The 24,453-nt window shown below is 34.5% G+C and overlaps 1 protein-coding gene across 9 annotated transcripts in view; it reads right to left on the bottom strand.

Moving 5' to 3' along the window:
• The window catches only part of TSGA10 (testis specific 10), a 99,496-nt gene that overhangs the window by 31,857 nt on the left and 43,186 nt on the right, over positions 1 to 24,453 (bottom strand). For all 9 annotated transcript variants that reach the window (XM_011381957.2, XM_023524318.1, XM_023524321.1 and 6 more), the window contains 6 exons: positions 19,937 to 20,052; positions 17,535 to 17,689; positions 13,462 to 13,517; positions 12,126 to 12,294; positions 9,568 to 9,678; positions 6,741 to 6,926 (listed from right to left, as the gene is read on the bottom strand). In XM_011381957.2, the coding sequence (XP_011380259.1) occupies positions 6,741 to 6,926; positions 9,568 to 9,678; positions 12,126 to 12,294; positions 13,462 to 13,517; positions 17,535 to 17,689; positions 19,937 to 20,052 (793 nt within the window). The remainder of the gene's footprint in view (positions 1 to 6,740; positions 6,927 to 9,567; positions 9,679 to 12,125; positions 12,295 to 13,461; positions 13,518 to 17,534; positions 17,690 to 19,936; positions 20,053 to 24,453) is intronic.

Below are 24,453 nucleotides of genomic sequence, written 5' to 3'. Positions count from 1 at the left end.
TCGAGGGGATGTGGATCCTAGGAATGGCATCAGGTGCTCTACTGGGAAGCTTCCCAAAAGCCACTGGTGACACCTCTCCTGTGAGCCCCCAGCTGGCCCATGGGCACCCCCAGTGCTCTATATGTCACCCGCACACATATGCCACCCAGGGGCTGACTCCCTGTGCTGCTCTCAACAACAGCAAGAACGAGCTTTTGCAAATGGCTAGTAAATAGTACAGAAAGCCAGCCCAAATCTGCAGGCTTGAGAAAGACTTCCCTTGGGAAAGCAAAAGGGAAGTTATAAGAACACAGCTTGAAGCTGCATGACCAAAAGAAGGCACATAAGCTGAAGAATTCTGCCACAAGAGGCATGGAGCAGGCATATCCATAGAAGGTCTGAGAATCTCTAATAGAGTTGATGAAAGGCATTTTCTCTCCTGAAGATAACTGGTAAAGACAACAGCATAAGAGTTCAAGGAACATGAAAAATCAAAGAAACATGATGCCACCAAAGAATCACAATAATCTTCCAGCAACTGATTCCAAAGACATGAAGTTCTATAATTTACCCCATAAAGAATTCAAAATAGCTATTTTAAGGAAGTTCAACAAGCTACAAGAAACAACAGAAAAGCCACAGCAATCAGACAAGGAAAAGATAAGGCATCTACATTGAAAAGGAAGAAGCAAAACTGCATTATTTGCAGATGACATGATGCTGTATATAGAGAACCCTAAAGATTCTACCAGAAAAAGTATTAGAACAAATGAATTTGGTAAATTAGCAGTATACTAAATTAATAAACAGAAATTGGTTGCATTTGACAAACCAATATAAAACTATCACAATTAGAAATTAAGAAAACAATCTCATTTTCAATTGCATCAAAAAAATAAAATACCTAGGAATAAATTTAACCAAAAAGGTAAAATGTACAATGGAACTGTAAGACATTGAAGAAAGAAACTAAAGAAGACACAAATAAGTGGAAGATATACCATGCTCATGGATAGGAAGAATTAACATCATTAAAATGTCCATAATATCAAAAACAATCTACAGATTCAATACAATCCCTAAGAAAATACCAATGGCATTTTTCACAGAACTAGAACAATCTAAAATTTATATGGAACTGCAAAAGACCCTGAATAGCCAAAGTAATCTTGAGAAAAGAATAAAGTTGGAGGTACCATGATACCTGATTTCACACTATACTACAAGACTATAGTAATCAAAACAGCATGGTACTGTCATAAAAACAGACATATTGATCAATGGAACAAAATAATCCAGAAATAAACCCACACCTATGTGGTCAATTAATCTCTGACATAGGAGGCAAGAATATACAATGGGATAAAGACAGTCTCTTCAATAAATGACGTTTGGAAAACCATGCAGATATATACCAAAAAATGAAATTAGGTTATTTTCTTACACTACATACAGAAATAAACTAACAATGGATTAAAGATCTGAAATCATAAAACTCCTAGAAGAAAACACAGATAGTAAACTCTTTGACATCACTCTTAGAAAAAATTTTTTTTGGATATGTCTCCTTAGGCAAGAAAAACAAAAGAAAAAATAAACAAATGGGACTATATCAAACTAAGAAGTTTTTGCATAGCAAAGGAAACCATAAACAAAATGAAAAGACAGCCTACTGAAGGGAGAAGATATTTGCCAATAATACATCCAGTAAAGGATTAATATCCAAAAAATATATAAAGAACACATGCCATTTAACATAAAAAAAAAATCTGATTAAAAAATGGGAAGAGGACCTGAATAGACATTTCTTCAAAGAAGAATACAGATGGCCAATAGACATAAGAAAAGATGCTCAATTTCACTAATCACAGAGAAATGTGAATTAAAACCATAAGAGATATCACCTCACACCTGTCAGAATGGCCGTCAATAAATCAACAAGCAATAAATTGGCAAGGATGTGAAGAAAAGAGAACACTTATGCACTATTGGTGGAATTGTAAATAGGTGCAGCCACTATGGAAAACAGTATGGAGGTTCCTCAAAAAATTAAAAATAGAACTACCATCTGACTCAGCAATTCCATTATGAATATTTATCTGAAGAATCCAAAACACTAATTTTAAAGATGTATGCACCTTTATGTTCACTGCAGCATTAGCCAAGATATGGAAGCAACCTAGGTATCTATAGATAGATAAATAGATAAATAGATAAAGAAGACATGGTGTGTGTGTGTGTGTGCGCGCGCACGTGTGTGTGTGTATAATGAAATATTACTCAGCCATAAAAAAGAATGATACCTTACCATTTGCGACAACATGGATGGACCTAGAGCTATCAAGCTAAATGAAATAAGTCAGACAGAAAAAGACCAATACCATGTGATCTCACTTATACGTGGAATCTAAAAAACAAAATAAACAAACAAAACAGAAACGAACTCATAGATACAGAGAACAAATTGATGGTTGCCAGATGGGAAGGGGTAGAGGGATGGGTGAAAAAGGTGAAAAGAACTAAGAAGTACAAATTGGCAGTTATAAAAATAGTCATAGAGATGTAAAGTATATATCATAGGAAATATAGTCAATAATATTGTATTAACTATGTATGGTGTTAGATGGGTACTAGACTTATCAGGATAATCACTTTGTAAGGTATATAAATGTCAAATCACTATGTTGTACACCTGAAACTAATATAATAGTGTATGTCAACTTTAAAAAATAAATTAAAAAAAATAGACATTGACTATCTTACATCATACACAAATATTAATTCAAAATGTATCATAGACTTAAATATAAATAGCAAAAGTAATATTTCTAAGAAACATAGAAGAAAGCCTATGTACCTTTGTGTATGCACAGATTTATTAAATAGGACATAGAAGTACAAAATGTAAAAGAAAACTGATAAATAGGACTTCATCAAAATTTTCAAACTTCTGCTCTTTTTATGTTACATTTATTAGAATAACTGGTTAATAAAATTATATAAGTTTCAAGTGTACAATTCAGTAATACATCATCTGTATATTGCATTGTGTGTTCACCACCCAAAGTCAATCTCCTTCTGTCACCATCCATTTGACCTTTTTTACCCTTATCTACCTCTGCTTTTAAAAAGACTTCATTAAGAAAATAAAAAGGCAAGCCAATGACTGAAAGAAATATTCAAAAATACATATATCTGACAAAGAAACACCTAGAGTATTCAAAATAATTCTTACAACTTGATAATAAGAACCCTAATAAAAACATGGGTAACAGAGTTGAACAGATACTTCACAAAAGAAGATTTTTTAGTGAGTGACAAGACTGTGAAAAGCTGCTCAACAGCATTAGTCATGAAGGAAATGCAAACGAAGCCTACAACGTGGTAACGGTACACATCTGACAGCAGTGCTGTGTGTTAGGAAAGATGTAGAGATATGGGATTCTCATATGATGGAAGTAGGAGTGTCGAGTGGTACAACCAGTTTAAAAAACAGTTTGTCAGTTTCTCACAAAGTTAAGCACACTATGACCCAGCAATTCTACTACTAGCTATTTATCCAAGAAAAATGAAAACTTATATGCACTCAAAGACTTACATGCAATGTTCACAGCAATTATATTCATAATGGCCAAAAAACTAGAAAGAACCTGTGATGGACTAAATTGTGTCCCTTCAAAATTCATATGTTGAAGTCCTAGCCCCAAATGTGACTGTATTTGGAGACAGGGTGGGGCTCTAATCCAATATGACTGGTGTCCATATAAGAAGAGAGAGAGACAGCAGGGATGCATGTGTACAGGGGAAGGTGTGAAAACATAGTATTAGGCAGCCATCTGCGGACCAAGTTGAGAGGCCTCAAAAGAAACCAAACCTGAGGCATCTTGATCTTGAACTTCCAGCCTACAGAACTGTGAGAAAATGAATTTCTGTTGTTTAAGCCTCCCAATCTGTGGTATTTTGTTATGGCGCTCTAGCAGACTACTACATTAACTTAATGTCCATTAACAGGTAAATAAACAAATTGTGATATAGCTAGATGATGGAATACTACTCAACAATATGAACTAATGAATGAACTAATATGCAACTATGTGAATGAACTTCAAAATCATTCTGCTGAGTGAAAGAAGCCCAGACACAAAGTGTACTTACTGTGATTCCATTTATATAAAATTCTAGAGAAAGTAAATCTAATCCATAGTGACAGAAACCAAATCGGTTGTTGCCTGGGTTGGGATGGATTTATTGCAAAAGTGCTTGAGGGAACGTTAGGGAGATGATGGGGTGTCCTATAACTTGATTATAGTGATGGTTGTACAAGTGTATTCATTTGCCAGAACTCATCAGATCACTCTTAAAGTAAGTGCTTTTTGCTGCATGCAGATTATGCTTCAATATAATTGATTAAAAATTAGATATACCAGTAGTTCATAAATAATAAACAAACTAGAGAGCTACCTTCACATAAAAAACACTATAAGTAAAAAGTATTAGTTATTCAAGTGAGTCATTATACAAAGATAGAACATTTTCATCTGAAATATATAAAATGCTGAATTGGTATAAAACTAACAACAGTCCCCAAAATAAAGCAAATCTGAGAAAAAATTTGGAGAAAAACAGACAAATCCACAATAATAGAGGAGGATCCTAACATGTTTCTTTCAATAACTGAAAGATCAAGAATACAAACTTAGTAAGGAATTGAAAGACACTATTAAACAAGCCTTATCACATGTGTATATATCTTATGTAAATACATTTCATATATATTATATATATATGTAAACACACATACCCAACAATTAATGAATATATATGCTTTTCAAGCTCATCTGGAGTATTATCAAAAAATGTATACACTGCCACCAAGCAAGTCTTATTAATAGATACCAAAGAATTAATATCATATAAGCCATTTTATCTGAACATAATATATGACAAAATTAGAAATAAAAAATAGAATAATAACCTCAAGTACTCTGTATATTGAAAAAAAGATATATTTAGAGAGAAATTTCCAGTCTTCAATATATATAAAGAAGAAAGATATTAAATCATGGAATGTTATCAGTTTATCCTAAAAATTCATTTGAGAGAGTTTAATGAGGGCAAAGTATAGTCAAAATAATTTGAAGGAACATGAATCCTTCCAGACATCAAGATTTAACATAAAACTATAGAAGCTCCATGAGTATGTTGTTGGCAAGCAGATAGAGCAATAGACCAATGCAGCAGAACGGATGGAGACTTATTTTTATGACAAAGTAAGCTTATAATTCAGTGAAGAAAGAATGATGACTACCCATCCACAAAAATATAAAATTACATCTATATTTAAAACTATACACAAAATCAATCTCAAGTAAATTAAAGGGCAAATGTGAAGGGCAAAATTTCACATAACTTTAGAAGAACTTTTAAATTAAAATATAAGAAAATATCTTTCTGGTCTTGGGATAGATAGTAAAGGATTTCTTAAAGAAAACATAAAAGCATAAATAAACTGTGAGGGAAAAGGCTGACAATAATTCTAACAGCATCAGAATTTAAAACTTCTATTTATAGTGCAAGTACAGTGAAAAGACAAGCCAAAAAGAGAAAGTAACTGCTAGTATCTTTAAAAGGATTGTTATCAAGAATACATAGATAATTCCTATAAATCAATGTGAAAAAGATAAACGACTCAATAGAAAAACAGGAGAATTTATGAAAATGTGTTTTAGAAAATCAAGAGAAAAATTCATAGAAGAGGAATCCTGAATGGCTAAAAAACATGAAAAGATCCTAAACTTCATTTGTGATCAAGGAACACAAAACACAAAATATTAGAAAAAATTTAAATGTCTGATAATTTCAATTATTGATTAGTATTTGAAAAAAATGATAATTCCATGCTTTCTGGTGGAAGAGTAAAACTTTAGAGAGCAATTTGACAATATTGGGAAAAGTCAAAATTGCACGTATCTTGGATCCAGTTATTTCATTTCAGGCATAAACCTAGAGAATTATACACCCAAGGAGAAACATAAAAGTATGTTTGTGGCAGCGTTTTATTATAGAAAACGTGAAGGCAATTAAATTTCCTTCAACATGAGAATAAACTTTAAAAAGAAAATATTTATGCAATGACTACAGATGCAACTGTTTAGATGTACACTACATGTATCAAAGCAGATAAATTGTAAAACTATAATATTGACAAAAAATGCAAGTTGCAAATGGATATCTATAGTAGATTACCACTTTTTTAAAAACTTAAAGCACACCAAACATTATACATTATTTGTGGGTGACAAATGTACAGAAAAAGTATAAACATATGCAAAAGAATTATACAACTGACATGTAAGTTATACACATCAACTATTTGAGAGGGAGGAAAAGAGAGGACAAGGCATTGTATCCTGTAATTTTTTTAAAATTTAAGTAAAGAGAAACTTGAAGCAAATATGCTGAAATGTTAGCATCCTTAAACCTGGGAGGAGGTATAAGTTTCATACTAATTTTTTTGCACTGTTTTGGTATGTCTGAAATAGTGCCTAATTTTTTAAAATGCTAAAGATTATTCTAGTTGTAAGGTAGGTAACAAATTACAGGAAAACAAGAATGGACAGAAAGAGAACAGTTATCAGGCTACAATTCACAGTATATTTAAATAATTTAAGTGTTTATAAATTTAGTTTATGGAAGCCAAACAAAACTCTTTTAAATATGATGCAGGATGTATTATTACAAGCACATTTTCCCAAACTCACCTGCTCGACCTCTCTATTGAGGGAATCCACCTTTTCTTTTAATCTGTTACCCTCTGCCTCTGCAGTGATAAGTTCTAACTTGAGGGTATTGTTATCTGCCTCTGCTTGCCGGGCCTTATTTTCCCAGTTTTCAGCATCTTCATTAGCTTTTCGGAGTTGGTCCATCATTTGCCGGTTCTCAGATTCCTAAAAAGCAAATCTTAGGTATTACTTTAAAAGGTGTAAAATGTCTGACCTCTGAAGAAACATTCTTACTTGCCGGGTCATTTGCATCATAACCTTGAGGAATCCCACCTATACTCTCAGTTTAGAAAGCTGGTCATCCGTAATTAACAACAGGGGTAGAGCAAGATCTGCCCTGGCTCCTGAGTCACACCCAGCCGCTTCGTAAGGGTACGTTGCTTACTCTTATCTTCAAGACCTGGGTGAATATGTTCTTATATTTGCTTTTATTACAATAAAATCCCCCACTGTCTCCCTTCCCCATGTATCTGCTTACTGACTACTTGCTGGTCTGGTCCCTAAGCTCCTGCCTTGGCCTGACCTTTTGTACCTGGGTATCCCATGTTCCTGACCACCCTTCTGACTTGCACTAGCCACAGAGCTTCTGGCTGCTTGCATGCCTTAAGCATCAACTTTTAATAATTCTCTTGGTTTGGCGCATTTGCTATCTGGGTCCATTTGCTATCTTTTTCCTTTAGAACCCCAGGCTTAATTTTTGCGATCGTGGACTGTTCTATCATTCACTTTTGCTGTTCTAATAATTTGCCTGAAAATTCTCAGAAGTAAAATATCAAACCTATGCCCATAAACACTATTGATAAATATACATTCATGTATATATTGGACATACAATATAGAATCACATTTTTAAAACCTTAAAAGTTCTATCATGACAGATTGACTGAAGTATGTTCTTATTTCTAGAGAAAAACAATCAATTCCACAAATAATGTATTATATCGAGTAATCATTATGAGGCTATATTTTAGTAGTGTGGTTTGGCTAACCCATTCTAAAAAATAATTTATAATTTTGGTAATTAATTAAAAAAGCATTAGATCTCTTTCTCTCCTACCTGTTAACAAACAGTGCATTTCCCTAGCAGACACATTGGGTTAAATAAAATGACAAATTGTAATAAACAAAGTCTTATCCCGTAAGGATTTCAAAGTGGATTTAAGTTCTCACATATATGATTAATCTTGAGTCTGGATGAAATTCAGTGAATATCGCCCCCTTGTGGTGGGATGATACCTGGACTGATGTGAAAGATCTTTGCGAAGTCTGTTAACAGGTTAACCTACTAAACTATAGTCCTGGCTTTCAAGATCTAGATATTCCAAATGTGCCACTAGGAATCTGACGTGTTTTCCATTACTGTACTAAAAATAACAGTTGTGTACAGAGTATGTACTTGGGAGGTACATGATATGACATACACAAACTGAATTTGACCCACATTAATCTTTATTTACCCACTTTAACTTTCTGTGGCCCTATTGTCTATGTCGTTCTCTTAAAACCGCCTCACAGCTCTCTGTGGTCAGTTGTGGCTGGACAGTCTCCTCAATAACACTTCAAAAATAGGAACCATTTCTAAATATTAAATTTAGTTCTGTGACTAGGTAATATATGTTCAGAGTTTAAGTAGTGAAAAAGAATTGCCATAAAATCTCTCTCCTGCCCTCCAATCACCTATTATCTCACTCTCATGGCAACCAGAGACCAGAGTTCACCTTTTTTTGGATCCACCCAAAGCAGCCAGAGCAGTGTGGGACTCAAGACAGGCAACTCTTCAAGAAAGTGAGACTGGCGTTTGGGGTTTCCCAACTCCTCCTTTCTGGATCTCTTTACCTCTTTCTGGTGCTTCCCCCACCCTGTACCCCATGACTCCATCTGGGATTCCTTGGCTCCTCACAATACTCCACCCTTCTTGACTGAATTATGGATACAGCCTCTTCTAATGGCCCTCTCTCTTGATTTTGTTACCATTCTGATTTATTCTTCCCAACATTTCCAGAATGATCTTTCTAAAAGGCAATTCTTCCAGTAACTTCTGTGCTTATGTTGTTGCAAAAGCTTCCTGAAACTCAAGTTCAAATGAGGCCTTCCTGCTCATTTATCACATTGCTCCAGCTACAGGACCTGCTCCCCAACACCTTGCTTACTTTGTCCCCACAGACTGGGTGCCATCTTGTTTCCTGTCGTCTCTGGTATTCGGCACCTAGCATGCTGCACGCCGAATGCAGGAAGCACTCGAGAAGTCCTAACGGACCTCCCGGACAAACTGGACCTCAGGAGGACACCTGGATCCACCCAGCTACACTGTGAAATGAAATCTCACAAAAAAACTCATAATTAGGGTGCTAAAAGCTGACAGAAGCTTCTGAAAGCCCCAGTCCCTAATGGTGAAACAGGTAATGTTACAGGCTGCGGGGGAAAGGAACACTGACTGAAAGTGTACTGTGTTAAATGTTCAGATATCCATTGATTCACATTCTGCCCTATTCATATTTTGCTTTAAATGGCTTACTGTGCTAGGTTTACTTGACTTACTCGGGTGTTCTTCCCACTTGCAGATGGGACACTGAGACTCAGGAGGTTAAGTAGCCTCCCTGAGTTCATGCCATGAGGGAGAAGAAAACTTAGGTCAGCTGACTCTAGAGCTTCTGTCCATTCGTGGTGTTACATTTCCAGACCGTAAAATCAATAAGTGTAGGGAACAGCCTGCTTTGTCAACATTTACTGCCTGAGAGCAAGGAGGACAATTTAGGAGTCCTTATCTTAGCTATCATGAGCAAAAAGGAAAAAAATATATACGTACTTCAGACTTTAATATATTCTTCAGCTTGTTAACTTCCAAATTAGTATCTTGGACCTTCTGTTTTATGTCATTAAGTTCATTATGAGTATCATTCAATTTTTTAGACAGTGCCTGTGGGAAAAAGATAGCTAGACTTGACCACAAAAAATAAAAACTTGATCTATGTCAAAACTACTATAAATAAATTTTAAAATATTTATAATAATATGATAAATAAAAGTTAATATACCTACTATATAAAACTCATATAAACACAGTAAGAAAAATATAAATCCAAACAGTAAATGGGCAAAGAACCTAGACAGACAATTCACCAAAAAAAAAAAAAAACCACAATAATCAAAGGAATGCTAATTAAGACAATGAAGTACTATTCTGCATATCAAATTAGCAAAGACTTAAAACTATTATGTTATGGTAAGGAATGACTATTTCCATGTACTGTTGGAGTAAACATAAATTTGTAAAAAGTAAATCTCTGATGTGCTATTAGGTGATGTATCAAAGGACATTTTCAAATACTCATAAAAACAAGAAAGACAAATGTGTCTTTGAAGGTAAGAAATAGATATGGGTGGGTATTCACTATATTTGAAAATGTCCACTTAGAAAGTTTTATTTTTAATTAAAAAGAAACTTCAAAAGCTTTAATTCAATTTGAAATTAATAAAATTTAATGAAAAAGAATATTCATTAAGGCATTGTTTGTTACGGTGACAATATCCACTCCCATTAAGTGAATGATGCAGTAAATAATAGCGTCTACATAATGGTATAACTGCATAGAACATTATGCATCTATGAGGAATGTTTGGAATAATTTTTAATAACAGAGGAAAATGTTCATCTATATTTAGTGAAAAAAAATCAGGATAAAACACTAAAAATACCTTATCCCAATTTGTTAAAAGTTGTGGGACTGAGGATGTATGTTTTTAAGGCTTCTGTTTTCCAAACCTTTCATGATATGGGTTCTTAATCTGAGGTCCACAGAATGATCCATTGTCCAACCTTGGGTATATCACCCAAACGAAGGAAAAAGCTACTCTTGACCACATGTAAATTGCTGTGACACTACTTTTCTTCTGATTATAAAAAATGTTTATGAAGTTTTAAAAAGCAGGAAAATGCTTATGTTACAGTAGCTAATAATGGCTATAAAATATTTATCAAGTGATTATGCTGGACAATTTGATAAGAAAGTGCTTTCTAGGCATAGTCTTATATACTCTCCGTTTTTACAGATGACAAGCTGAGATTCAGAGAAGTTAAACGGTATTATCACACAGCCAAGCAGGAGATTCAAACCCATGTGAGTCTTAAATACTCCACTCTACTGCCTTCTCATGTAGAAAAAAAAGGCATAATATAAAGGAGTGTGTGGTCATAGTCCAGCTACATTAAAAAGTTTATGTAAAACATAGTATAAAACATTTTTTAAGTACATTGAAAATCAGTAAAAAATATGTTAACAGTGGCTAACTCTGGAGGTAAAAAAGAGAGTTTTTAATCTAGTTTTTCATAAATATAAGTTATGTTTATCTATAGCCCATTTGCTCTAGCTATAGAGTATACAAAACTGTAAATTTGTTTTTATTGCTATTCAGATTTTTTAAGATAAACTCTATTTTAGAATAGTTTTAGATTTATAGAAAGGTTGTGAAAATAGTCCAGAGAGTCCCCATATGCCCTACACTCAGTTTCCTCTATTATTAACATCTTACATTAGTATGGTACATTTATACAATTAAGAACCAATATTGATACATTATTAACTAAAGTCCATATTTTATTCAGGCTTCCTTCATTTTTATGTAATATTCCTTTTCTGTTCCAGGATCCCATTATTCATTAACTTCTGAAGAAAGTATTTTAATATCTCAGGCAATTTTTTTATAATTAACAAAAGGTTGCATCTTTATACATGTTTATGTAAACTAAAAATATTTAACAGCTAAAAAATACAGACTTTTACGATGCAAACTAAATATACTGAGAGTGATACCAAAGTGGAAGAAATCATTTGGACCAAAGAATTTTAAGCAGGGAAGAAAGCTTCCAAATAGAAATTTTTAATGTTCGAATTAAAATAATGATATTGGAAATGAGAACTGTGGATAAAGCTAAAGTGTACTGACTTAGAGAGGAAGTAATTATAAAAGAAATCCCCCTTCCCCCCCCCCCAAAAAAAAATCACAGTGCTAAAGAGGACCAAAAAACGTGACACAGTCCACACACTCAAACAGAATAGTCTGTCAGATAAATCCATCCTTTTCCTAAAAGTTTCTGAAGGTTTTATCTTCATTTGTATCCTTCAGTAAGGAAGTACTGCTAAGGTTTAATATAAAATATTATCCCTCCCCCCTTCCCTCTCTTCTTTAATATTTAATACTTTGTGTCTGAGAATTTCATTTAGAAATTATGTGGCAGATTCTGTGTAATAAAAGTAAAATCTGGCTGGTTCCAAAGTCTGAGCTTTTCTACAAAATGAAAGGAGGGCCATGTCTCAGAGGAACTAAATATTTTCTTGGAGAAAAAGATTCTAGGGATAAATATACCTGGTTTTCTTGTTTAGCTTTAGAAAACTGTTCTTGGAGATTGTCATTCTCATGAGCCAAGATATCTCTTTCCCTGGCAATTTGAGCCAGCTCATCATTCGTTTCATCCAACTGCCGACGCATTCTGGAAATGTCTTGTTCACACATAATTAGCGCTTCAGTAGACTGTCTAGTCCATAAATCAAATAGTACATAAGAGACATTTTACCGAAACAGAATAACAAATTCTCACAAGACAGAAGATGGACAGTTAACATGAAAACATTTGAAAAAGTTTTAAACACATTTAGATTTATAGGAGTAAATACTGCAAGGATTGTGCATTGGAGTTTCTCTCTGTTGCCAACATTTCACTATGAAAAAGGGTGCTAACTACACATAATAGTCAACGATTAGCTAAATATTTCAGAACTTCTGACACTCAGACATAAGAAAACCTTCACTGTATCTCTAGACGCCATGGCTTATTAGTCTCCCTTTCAGGTTCTTCTTCCTCTGCCCTCTTAAAACTTAATGGTTATGAGGGTTTAACTCAACCTGCTGATTCTTCTTTCTCCATACCTTCTCTCAGACAAATTCTACTCATACCCATGGCTCCCAACACCATCTGCACTGAGATGACTCTGAAATCATTATTTCCAGCTCAGCCTTTTCTTTACACTCCAGACTCTTATATTTAACTACTTATTTGACATATATACAAGGTCTCAAAGGCTTGTCAAGTTCAGAGGAAAAATTTTTTCTCACATACTTTCCACATGGCCAGTATTCATCCCCAGCCCCTAACCTGGCATTTTCCTAGATTTTCTCTTTCACAAGTACCTCATTCCTGTTCTCCAACTCCCCAATCACTATCTGTCATCAGTTTTCAGCCACGGTAATCTTTCTAACGCAACGATCTTCTCAAAATTTTTTAATGACTTCTCATTGCCTATGGATTAACAAGTGTCAGAATATTTTTTATCTTTAAATATAAAATCAAGACTCGTTTATCTCTAACATAGGCCTCTGCCTGCCTGTTCAGCCTTTCCTCCCTTCACGTCTCCTCTTACACTTTGAGTTCCAACACACTCACCTACCTGTCATTTGAGAGGCCCTGTGGTTCTCTGTGGTTCTTTGTTATCCTTTCAACCTAAATGCCCTTCCCTTTCCTTCACCTGGCAAACACTATGTCCTCTTTTACTTCCTTACACAGAGTTAGGCCTTCTTTCTTAAGATATTAAGAAAGTTATCACCTTATATATAACACTAAGCCCCTTGTTTCTTACTATCTTTGTACCTTCCATAGTACTTTGCCCTAATAAGCACACAAATTCTTGTTGAATGGATGATTTACCTTGATGCCTGTTCCATCTCAGCAATGATATTCTTCATGCCTGAAATGGTCTTTTCCTTGAAAAGTAATATAAGTATTAAATAAAAATTATCTTAAACTGTTATTCTGTTAAAACTGAGTGAATGAAAAGAAATTTCCCCCACTCTTTTTGATTTCCATTTGGGTTTAAACATTTATTCTGTATTTTTTTCTACACTTTAAAACTAAAGCCTAACATATCAATGTAAATATCTGTACTAGATAAAAATGATAGATTATGGTCATTAAAGACTATACTCAGGTAAACTGATATGAGATCTATATATGAAATGCTTTGTTAAAAGCTATTTTGTGCAGTTACCCAGCAACATGAGACCCCCATAAGCACTCTGCATTTGGAAACAAACCAATGGTCTGGCACTGAAGTGTTCTATATTGGCAAAAGGACTGATTCACTTTCTCACTTCATGTTATAAAAAAATGAATCATGTAAAACTAAATCTAGTTCTTAAGAATAATAACGTTGATCAAGTATATTATTTATATTAGTCATCAATAGCAAAAAGCTGCTAAATGGATATATAAAGGATATTATTAAGTTTAGGTGTGAGTTAATAAGGAGGTAAGCATTAGCCCTAGAACAAAGGTATAAAAAGGAAAACACTAAAGACAGTCTCCCTTTTTAAGGATGTGGTGAGGGAGCAGAATTACTGGGGTCAGTCAAGGCTGAAATGTTAGTGTTTTTTAAAAAACAATACCATTCCCACAGCATCTCCTTTCAAAACTCTCCTTGATCTGAATAGTTACAGATACTATATGCAGATACGTAGGCTAACATTAGCCCAAAAAAGTAGGAAAATTGTCCTTTCACTAAATAACTAGATTTCACTTTACCCTTTGAATTTTCAAATTCTTAGTAACCAAGTAACAAGATGAAAAACTAAACCTATATTTACCAAACAGTTCTGTTCCTGTTTATTAGAGACAGAGTTAGTTGTGCGGGCGTGTGTGTGTGTGTGTGTGTGTGTGTGTGTGTGTGTGTGTGTGTGTGTTTGATTTTCCTTTATTCATGTCCTCCTCCCCAGGGTACTTTTAGCTCTGGTTTCCCATTCTGCTTTCTGGTAGAATGGTGCAGATTCCACTCCTGGCAGTAATGGCTATTGAAGTATGGTTAAAATATCCATTAGCAAAAGAGTTAAACCCCTTTGGGAAGCACAAGTCAATGAAGGAAAAACTCAGAGAAAATACTGCTTAAAATGGGATATTTACACATGCTTTTAAAATATAATTTAATACATTTCTAAATAAATTCTGAAAAACTAATTGAACTTATAGTGTTTCTGAAACCCATTACTTGGTTAAGCTTTAAATATTTTTTATAAGCCTAAAAAGGACTTTAACAGAAATTCATCTTGAAAGTAAGATTCTCTAAGAATATTATAAAGTATCTAGGGCAACAAAATCATTGGGTGGAATCCAGTAATATATCCTGTTAGCCCTGTTTTCTCTTAATATGGCCTGAATACCACTATTTCTCGAACTGTGAAAATCTGTGCCATCAATTTAATATTTCTTGTACAATCTCAATATGTTTGTCCAGAGACAGACTCATGGTAATTGTTAAAAATTCAATCTGGACAGGATGGTCATAAAACTACTTAGAAAACAAGAAACTAAAATTTTATACAAATAATTCTGGCTTTTATTACTCAAAAAATCTGTGAATTTGCTATTGGGTTTTTTTAAACTGCAACTGATAACACATAGTTGGACATCTTTTTAAACTATGATTACCAGAAGAAATATCACCTAAGTCACTGTAGTATAGACTTTTCTAGGAATTGATTTCTGTAATCTCCAGATAAGCCTGTAAAACTATTGCTTTTCACTGCAGAGTGTTTTCAAACTCGGCTCTGCAATATCATGGTAGAGAACATGTCCTCTTTCGAATTTCTAATAGTTTTAAAAGTTATTTTCCTTCCAGAGGATGGGTGTGTTTTTATGTTCCCAATCTTATACGAAGTTCTTGATTTGAAATGGACTTGCAATTCGATATTCCTTAAAAATAATGTTGGTACAGTTAGGAGAAAGGAAGAAATAGGAAATGTCAGATATAGAAGATAGAACTGAGATTCAGAAAGATCTGAATAATTTGTTTCTAAATGTTAGTGTTTTTTTAAAAAAATCATGTTTCAGTAGTCAAAAAGTGGTTTGAATAAAGTGAGAATCAAAATTCCACCCTCCCAAAGCCATAAAGTTTCAAAAATATTTAGGTATAATGTATAAAGTAACAAGTCAGCCTTTTCGACAAGTGTACTAAAATTTACTATCTCATGTACATTGAGGACTTCAGTTACGCTCATGATCCCCACATCTATTAACTTCAATTCCATTTTCTCTTAGAACCTAAAAATCCAAAAGCCTACAAATAGTTCAACTACATGTCCCAAAGACGTGTCAGTAATTTTCCCCTCTAAGCCTGTTCTATTTCCTGTGTTTCCTACTCTGTGCACAGCAACTATTCATGTAATTCTGAAATCAGAAAGCAAATCCTGTTAGTCTTATCTCCTGAAAATAGATCTATTTCTCTCAAACATACTGCCACTATTCTAACACTTATTTTATTCCTAACTAGTATCCTTGTCACTATTCTCACATCTCTATAATCCATCTTTTATATGGATTAACAAGTGTCAGAATATTTGTTTTTAAAAAAGATCTAATTATAATATTTTATTTACATTATTTTAATGATTTTCTCTATCTATGATTATAGAGTCTAAACTGAAATCATATGTATTTTTATGATTTGCTGCTGTCTATCCCCACCTTATCTTTGCCCTCCTCATCCCTGCCCCCATATCCACCTCTTTGTAATCTATTCTCTGGACATGCTAAGCTATCAAGACATCTCATGAAATACTCTTTTGAAACCACTGGGCTTACAGATTAGCTGTTCTGTTGCTCTGGGTTGCCCTTTCTCTCACTGTCCCCTTTCTCTAAATCTTTTCCTGGTTAATACCTAGTCATCTGCCAGGGCAGTCCAAGCACCAAGACCTCCTGAAAGCTATCTAGATCTTCCTCCTCCCTTAATTGAACCCCTAGGCCAAACCAGGTGTGTTTCTGCCAAACTCTAACAGCACTTTGTGCAGATATCATTACGGCACTTGGCACATTCTATCATAATAGCATCTTTATTTATCTTTTTCCCAATTAAACTATAGGCTTTGGAAAGCGTGCCCAGTCCTCCTCAGTGTCTAGCATAATATCTAGTACATGTCAATAACTGTTTGCTGACTGGATAGATGGATAAAGGAATGAAAGAGTTCCTGCAGAGAGGGGAAGGGCCTTATTCCAATGATGCTGCCTTTGCTTAAGACATTTGTGGAAAACAGTTCAGGAGCTGCCTTCAGAATCGGTTAGTTTATGAGTTAGAAAAGGGTATCAATATTTCCCTGCCTTTTAGGCAACACCTTTTTTGTTGCTGTTGTTTGAACAACAAAAACCGAGGGATGGAGATTATCATCCAGTTTTATGCACCAGTTGCATCCGATCTAGTCTCAAAGGCTAATAAGGGCGAGGTAAAAATGTGCTCCTTGTTCTGAACACAATTACAAAGGCAGTTTAAATGGAATAAACATATTGCATCCCAAGGTGGCCACCTGAAAAATATAAGCTCTGGTGTGCTTTTAAAAAGAAATCAGTCTCTCTGCTTTATTATCATGCTCCACAGTTTGACATTTGAATTAGTTGTCAGTGAATGTTAATCAAAAATTGATGAGAAATCGATTTAAAAATATTAACTAGTAAACACAGAGTAAATATATATATGCCTTACTGTTAAAGTGTACAGCTGAAACTTATTGGATTTCATTAACCAATGTCACCATAAAAAAATTAAAATAAATAAATACACATTATTTGAAAAAAATATTAGCTACTGGATTTGAACACATATTTCTTAAGACTATCTCGAAATATTTCAAACTCAGATTTTAAAGTTTCAGCTCTCTAGAAAAAAACTGAGAAAATCCTATTATTTTATTCAGATTCAAGTGCAAACATTTCTCTTAAACCGCAGTTCTGGAACATACTTTCATCGCCAAACTCTCTCCAAGGGATGCAATATTCTCAGATTTTTTATCCAGACATGCTTGCAGGCATTCCTTCTCTTTAGCCAGATCATTGAGAGTTGCACCAAGAATGCCGATTTCTTCTCGCTGAGCAATACTTTGCCTTGTAAAATTATCTAAATGTGTAATCATAAAGACATTATTTTAATCAAGATCGATTTTTTCCAGTTCGTGCTGGTTGAAATACTTTTCAAAGTAAGTTCTCCTCTATTATATTCAATGACTAAAAATAAGTACTGTATCTCAAATAAAAAATGGCTTTTGTTGTGATTGAAAACCAAGATGAGTCATGAAATTCTAAATGACTCATAAATGTAAAAGCACAATTAACACATTTGAATTAGAACATCAAAGGAAAGCTCTACATCACAAGTTCTCAAAGTAGATTTACATGTGTGGTGGGGGAGGAGAGGATGGGTGGAACATTAAAACAACCATTTCCCTCTCTAATTTCCCCTCCCTCTAGCCTAGAATCACTGTTGTATATAAGTTGGTAACAGATCCTAATAAAATATTCAATTAGGTCATCTTCAGAGTCAAATATCTTCTAATATTCGGAGTTTCCTAAAGTAGTGGTATAAAAATTCCTAGAAAAAAATATCACCACAGGAAATCTGATTTGATCTGTGAGAACGCTGGCAAGCTGAGTCTGTGCTGAGGGCTGAGTGACTGGTAGACAACAGTGGTTTGCAAATTGTGGATTCTCAACCAGCACCATCAGCGCCATCTGGGAAGTCCAGATGTACTGAATTAAAAATTCTGAGTGGACAGAGCACTTACGTTTTAACAAGCATTCCTTTCACGTGACTCTAATGCACAAAACAAGATTGAGGAGACTGGTAAAGACACAAAAGCCCTGGCCATATTCTATCCAGGAACTGGCTCTCCAGGTGACACACACAGCAGAGTTTGGAAGCTGCTGGTCTAAAGCTCCAGAAGGGAAGCTCCGCTAGACCAGACCTCGAGGTAAACCCCTGCCAACGGCCCTCTAGTGCAGTGCTAAGAGAGGCAATGCCATACACCAAGAGGATGAGCCATCCAGCACCTGAGAGTACATCATGCCCCTTTTCTAGGCAGTACTGTCCTTAAGGCAGAGTATATGTTTTGGGTGTTCTGATATCTGAGTTCATTCCAGGTGGCATAAAATAAATAGAAAAGCTCTGAAACAGCTCTAGTGTCTCCCAGGACCACCCCAATTTTCTGCTACTCTTGGTAGCCAAACTTCTAAAGAGATTTCTGTTCTCTCCTGTCTATACTTCCTCATTTCCCATTCATTCCTTAACTTACTTCATCTTCCACATCCAATACTCCATTCAAACTTCGTCAAAGTACCAAAATCTCCACTGTGCCAAATCCAATCAATATTTTTTCATCTTTATCATATTTTGTTTCTCAAAGTATCTGACAATTGATGATACCCTCCTTTTTAAACCATTTTGCTCTCTTGTCTCCCAAAATAACACTCACTTCTGGGTTTTCTTCCTAATTCTTTGGTTTCTTCTTACTCAGTCCTGGATCCTCTTCTCCTCATTCTCTATATTTCCCCTAGGTGATGTCATGGTTTTAAAATATCATTTATATGCTGATGTATCCCAAATGTATATCTTTAGTTTAGATTTCTCTTTTGAGATAAAAAAAAAACTTATCTATTTAACTGCTTACCTTAAATTTGTACTTGGACTTAAAATATCCAAAAATGAGTTCTTCAATAGTCCCCTTTTGTATTTCTTTTAAAATATTTCCTATCTAAATAAAAAGCACTTCCACCCACTTAATTATTTATGCCAGATGCTTTTGAACTGCATAAAAGCAAATGTTAAAAACATTTCCTCAGTTTTAAAATGGGTTCTTTTATAGTCCTGAAGAAAATTTTACTTTACAGTTATAAGGAGATTGAGTTATGACCATACTTTCATAGAGACCACCAGTCATAAACATAAACATAAATAGGAGATTTTATAAAAATAATTTTCTCTGTAAACCCAATACCATAGATATAGCAAAATATATGCACACATTCCACAAAAAATAATATATAAATAATAAGTTTCATTACAGCAGCTATAGCAAACCACAAGCTAATACAAAAACATCTCAATTTAAAAGTGATCACCATAAATTTACAAAGTGTTGCTGCTTTGTTTAGTTATTTTTTCACTGAAAAATATGAAGCCATATCTAAGTATTTTCAGTCTTAAATATTAGTAAAAAATTTTTACTATTAAAGAAAAAGGCATTTTCCATGACTTTTAATTCATTAACTTTTAAGGGCCTATTTCCAAGTTCATCTATGTTATAACTGAAGAAAAGAAAACATTTCTACCAGACTTAAAGAAAAAGTAATATCAGAAAAAAAAACTCACCAATTTTTTCATCCAAGCACATAATTTTCTCCTGAGTAAGCTGTAGCTCATATTTTTTCTTAGCAAGGTGTCGCTGAGTATCAGAAAGATCTTTTTCTGTGTTTTCATATAAAAGTCTGTAAACATTTTAATAAAACTAATTCTGAAATTTTTATGTTTTATCAGCTTTTTAGTGTATTTAGATATAAAAACTTTTAAGGACGCTAATATACTTTTTTCCTTTTAGTATTTTCATTATAAAACCATGTTATAGGAAGTTTGGAGAATAAAGGATAAAAAAGAATCCTTAATTCACTACTCCAACATAAATTACTATTAGCATTTTGGTATTCCCTTTTCAGTATTTTTTTTCTTTGCTTATTTATAGTTAATATACTATAAAATCAAAACTGAATCCTGATTTTTTTTTAACTTACACTTAATCTTTAATATTTTTCAGTCTTATAATACAGCCCTCCAAATCATTTTCTGGCCAAAAAAATATATGAGTAATAACCATTTATTTTTAAGCAAATAACCACTTATTATTAGACATTTAGGTTCAATTCAGTCCTTTACTATTATAAATACATCTATAAGGAACAGCATCCCATTCATTCCACGAACACTGATGTACCAGGCGCGAGATACCGAGGAAACTATCGTGGACCAGGTGGGCACTGGCCCTGCCTCAAGGGGTTTATAGTCAGTAAACAAATAAACAGAGTATAACTTTTAGCAATATAAAAACTAGATAATCTAAAAGTCTTCTTGCCACAAAACACTGGAGGCATACTGAATAAAATAAAAGAAGCATCCTTTTAAGTGTATAGCAAAATGTATAAGAATTTGAAAGGAAAGTCCCCTAGGGCCAAATTAGAGCGATGACTATAAACTGATGTCATGTTAGATATGGTTAGGGTTGGACTGTCTCAGTAGTCTTGTGTTTAAACTCAGGGACATGGAGTTATCTGTAACACAAGTATTAGAATTAAGACCCTCCAGATAAAACCATTGAGGACTATAACATTAGTTGAAAGGTCAGACTAGAGAAAATCAGCTTATCAACCATTGCTAGGCTCAGGGTAATAACAACAGCTAAAAATATTCCTTGGGAATTCTTTTTTTTTTTTGGCTTCTCCTTGATTTGTTTTTAAATTTATTTCTTTTAAATAGTTTCAAGTATACAGTACATTGGTTAGACATCTATATAGTTTGTAAAACAATCCCCTCAATTGCTCCCTCCCACCCCTGACCCTCCACCTAGCCAATGTATTAATGCTGACTGCATTCCCTATGCTGTGCTCCCCATCCTGTGACCATCTATCAGCTACTAATTTATACTTCTTTAACCCTTCACCCCATTCTCCCCGCCCCCAAACACCCCTCCCCTCTGTCCGTCACCAAATTGTCCACTATATTTGGAATCTGTTTTGATTAGTTTGTTCTTTTATTCCTTAGATTTCTCATATAAGTGAAATTATATAGTGTTTATCTTTCTCTATCTGACTTAAATACCTTCTAGGTCCATCAAAGCAATGTCTTTTTCCATCCCCTTCCTTTTAGTCTATGTCTTTTTAATCTGAAGTAAGCCTTTTGTAGACAGCATATGTAGGGGTCTAATTTTCTTATCCTTTCAGCCACTCTATCTTTTGGTTGGAGCACTTAGTTCTTTTCAATTTAGGGTACTATTGATAGGAATGTAGCTGTTATCATTCTTTATTCCTGTTTTTGATACGTTTTTCCTTCTTAAAGAAGTCCCTCCAACATTTCCTGTAATACTGGCTTGGTGGTGATAAATTCCTTTAGCTTATTTTTGTCTGGGAAGCTCTTTATCTGTCCATCAACTCTAAATGATAGATTTGCTGGATAAATTATTCTTGGTTGTAGACCCTGGGTCTTCATCCTGTCAAATATTTTTTTGCAAGCCCTTCTGTACTGCATAGTTTCTTTTGAGAAATCAGCTGCCAGTCTTATGGGTGTTTCTTTATAAGTAACTAACTGTTTTTTGCTGGCTGCTTTTAATATTCTTTCTTTATATTTAATCTTTGGCATTTTAATTATGATGTGTCTTGATTTGGGCCTCTTTGCATCCCTGATTTTTGGAATTCTCTGAGCTTCCTGGGGTTTTATGTCCATTTCCTTCACCAGGTTAGGGAAGTTTTCCATCATTATTTCTTCAAACAGCTGTTCAACATCTTGGTTTTCTTCAGTTATGCCAAACAGATGGATACTTGGACCCTTAATAATGTCCCACATTCTCCTTAAATTATTTTTATAGTCTTGGCATCTTATCTCTCCCATTCTGATTGCATGTCCTTGGCTTTCCTATCATCTAGATAGGGCATTTAATCTTTTTCTTTATTCACTTTGTTTATTCCTCTGTTTATTCCATTTAATATACTTCTCATGTCAGATAATGTGTTCTTCATCTCAGACTGGTTCCCTTTTATAATTTCCATTTCCATTTTTATGTTTTTTTACCTCTTTGTCAAAGTTCTCACTGAATTTATCTATACTTCCCAAAAGTTCATTGAGCATCTTTATAACCAGTGTTTTGAAGTCTGCATCTGTCAGATTGCTTGACTCCATTATCTCTGGATCTCTGTTCTCTTCTCTCACATGGTTTCTGCTTTTTTGTCTTCCCATTTTGGCTACCTTTTCCATGTCTGCTTCTATGTACTAAGCAAAGCTTCTAAGTCTCCCAGTCTTATTAGTGTAGATTTGTGAAGTAGGTGTCCCATAGTCTTGAGAGGAGTTTACCTGCAGGCCAAACTTAGTCCAAGCCTCTACCCCTCTGGGGCCACCTATTAAGATTCAGCAAGCAATCCACAGATGCTATGCTTATAGTTGCCTCAAAAGGCCACACCAGAAACCAAGGCCAGCTGCCTCCAGTGTGAGTCTAGGCACTGCTCAGCAAGGAGCACCTGATTCACTGAGGATATACATGAGTGTGGCTTGGGTGGGGCTCCAGTTGGGGGAGGAGGGGTTTCAGGGAATCCTCTGGGCAGAGTGACCTCTGTTATCCAGTTTGATGACATCACGGCTATGGCAGCGCTGTGTCAGCGTACAGGGAGTGGGGAGGCCTCAACAGGGAACAATGGATACCACCGGAACTTCCGTACAGAATGAGTCTCTTCTGGGCCCTCACTCCGACAGTGTCGTCCCTAGTGCTTTTGTGCACAGCCGAATAGGCACTGGTGCTCAGAGCAAGCAGGTCCATCACTGCGAAAATCTGCTTATGGACGTGGTCCTTTTAAGAGGCTTCTGCCGCTGTCACAGCCTCTGTCTCACTCAGCCACTTGAGACTGGACAGCCCCGCATCCTTACTCTGTCCTACCTTCTGACATTGCAGGGTGATTTCTTGAATTTCTCTCTAGTTATATGGCTCTAGATTTCAGGCGATTTTTCCTTGCTGCTGCTCCTTGTTTTTGTCACAACTTTCATTTGGTTGCCAGAGGGATAAACAGAGCCTCTACCATCTACTCCATTTTTTTTTTCCTCTCCCCTTCCTTGGGAATTCTTAAAATCAAAATAAAAAATCAAAATAAAATCTGGTTCTATAGAATTAGTGGGTTTTGCATTGTGGATGGCCATATAATCTAGAACACTTGGCAGAAATAAACACAAAACTTCTCCAGGGAGACATGCCCTCCACCCAGGCACAGAACTAAGCCTCAGATAAACGAGGTTGAAAATGAGCTCACAATTCAAATTTTAAAAATACATTGAGAAACAACCCAAACTTAGTGGGAGTCAAAAGATAACACAAACTAAATTAGATACCTAAGAACTTCAGATTGTAGTATTATCAAAAAGAAACATAAAAAGAGTTTTGTTTAAATACTAAGACGTAAAATAAGTAACAGAATTCATTTTTTAAAAAAAGATTTTAAAAGAGAACCAAAGAGAACTTCAGAAAATAAAAATAATTGAAATAATTAAAAAAAAAATCAATGTCAATAGATAAGTTTAAGAACAAAATAGACACAGCTGAAGAGACAACTAGCTGGAAAAAAACAGATCAGAGGAAATTACCTTTTATGGAACACAGATAAAAATATAGGAAAAAATACAAAAGAAAGGTTAGAAGACATAAAAGGTTAGGATGAGAAAGTCTAATATTTACCTAATCAATATTCTAGAAGGAGAGAATAAACAATATTAAAAGAAATAATGGCTAGTATATGAAATCTTAAACTAAAGCAACATCAATGAAACACATGAATGACACTAAGAGAACATAAGTCCTAGGCAGAATGAATAACAAATCCATATTTACTAAGACAATTATAATTGGGGGAGGGTAAAAGGACTTAAAGGGAGGCAAGATTTCTAGACTAAAAGTGATCAAATGTGACACCTATAGACTGCGATGAGTTTTATATGTATAATGTAATACTTAGAGGAACCATTCAAAACAGAGATACTCAAATGTATTATATATAAACTGAAACAGAATTCTAAAAAACTGTTAAAGTAACTCACAGAAAGGTAGGAAAAAGAAAACAGATAAAAAACCAAAAGGAAGAAACAAA

This window comes from Pteropus vampyrus, unplaced genomic scaffold, assembly GCF_000151845.1.
Source record: "Pteropus vampyrus isolate Shadow unplaced genomic scaffold, Pvam_2.0 Scaffold461, whole genome shotgun sequence".
In the NCBI taxonomy this organism is placed as follows: Eukaryota; Metazoa; Chordata; class Mammalia; order Chiroptera; family Pteropodidae; genus Pteropus; species Pteropus vampyrus.
The sequence above is the reverse complement of the archived record's forward strand: the minus strand, read 5'-3'. Positions and strand labels throughout refer to the sequence as shown.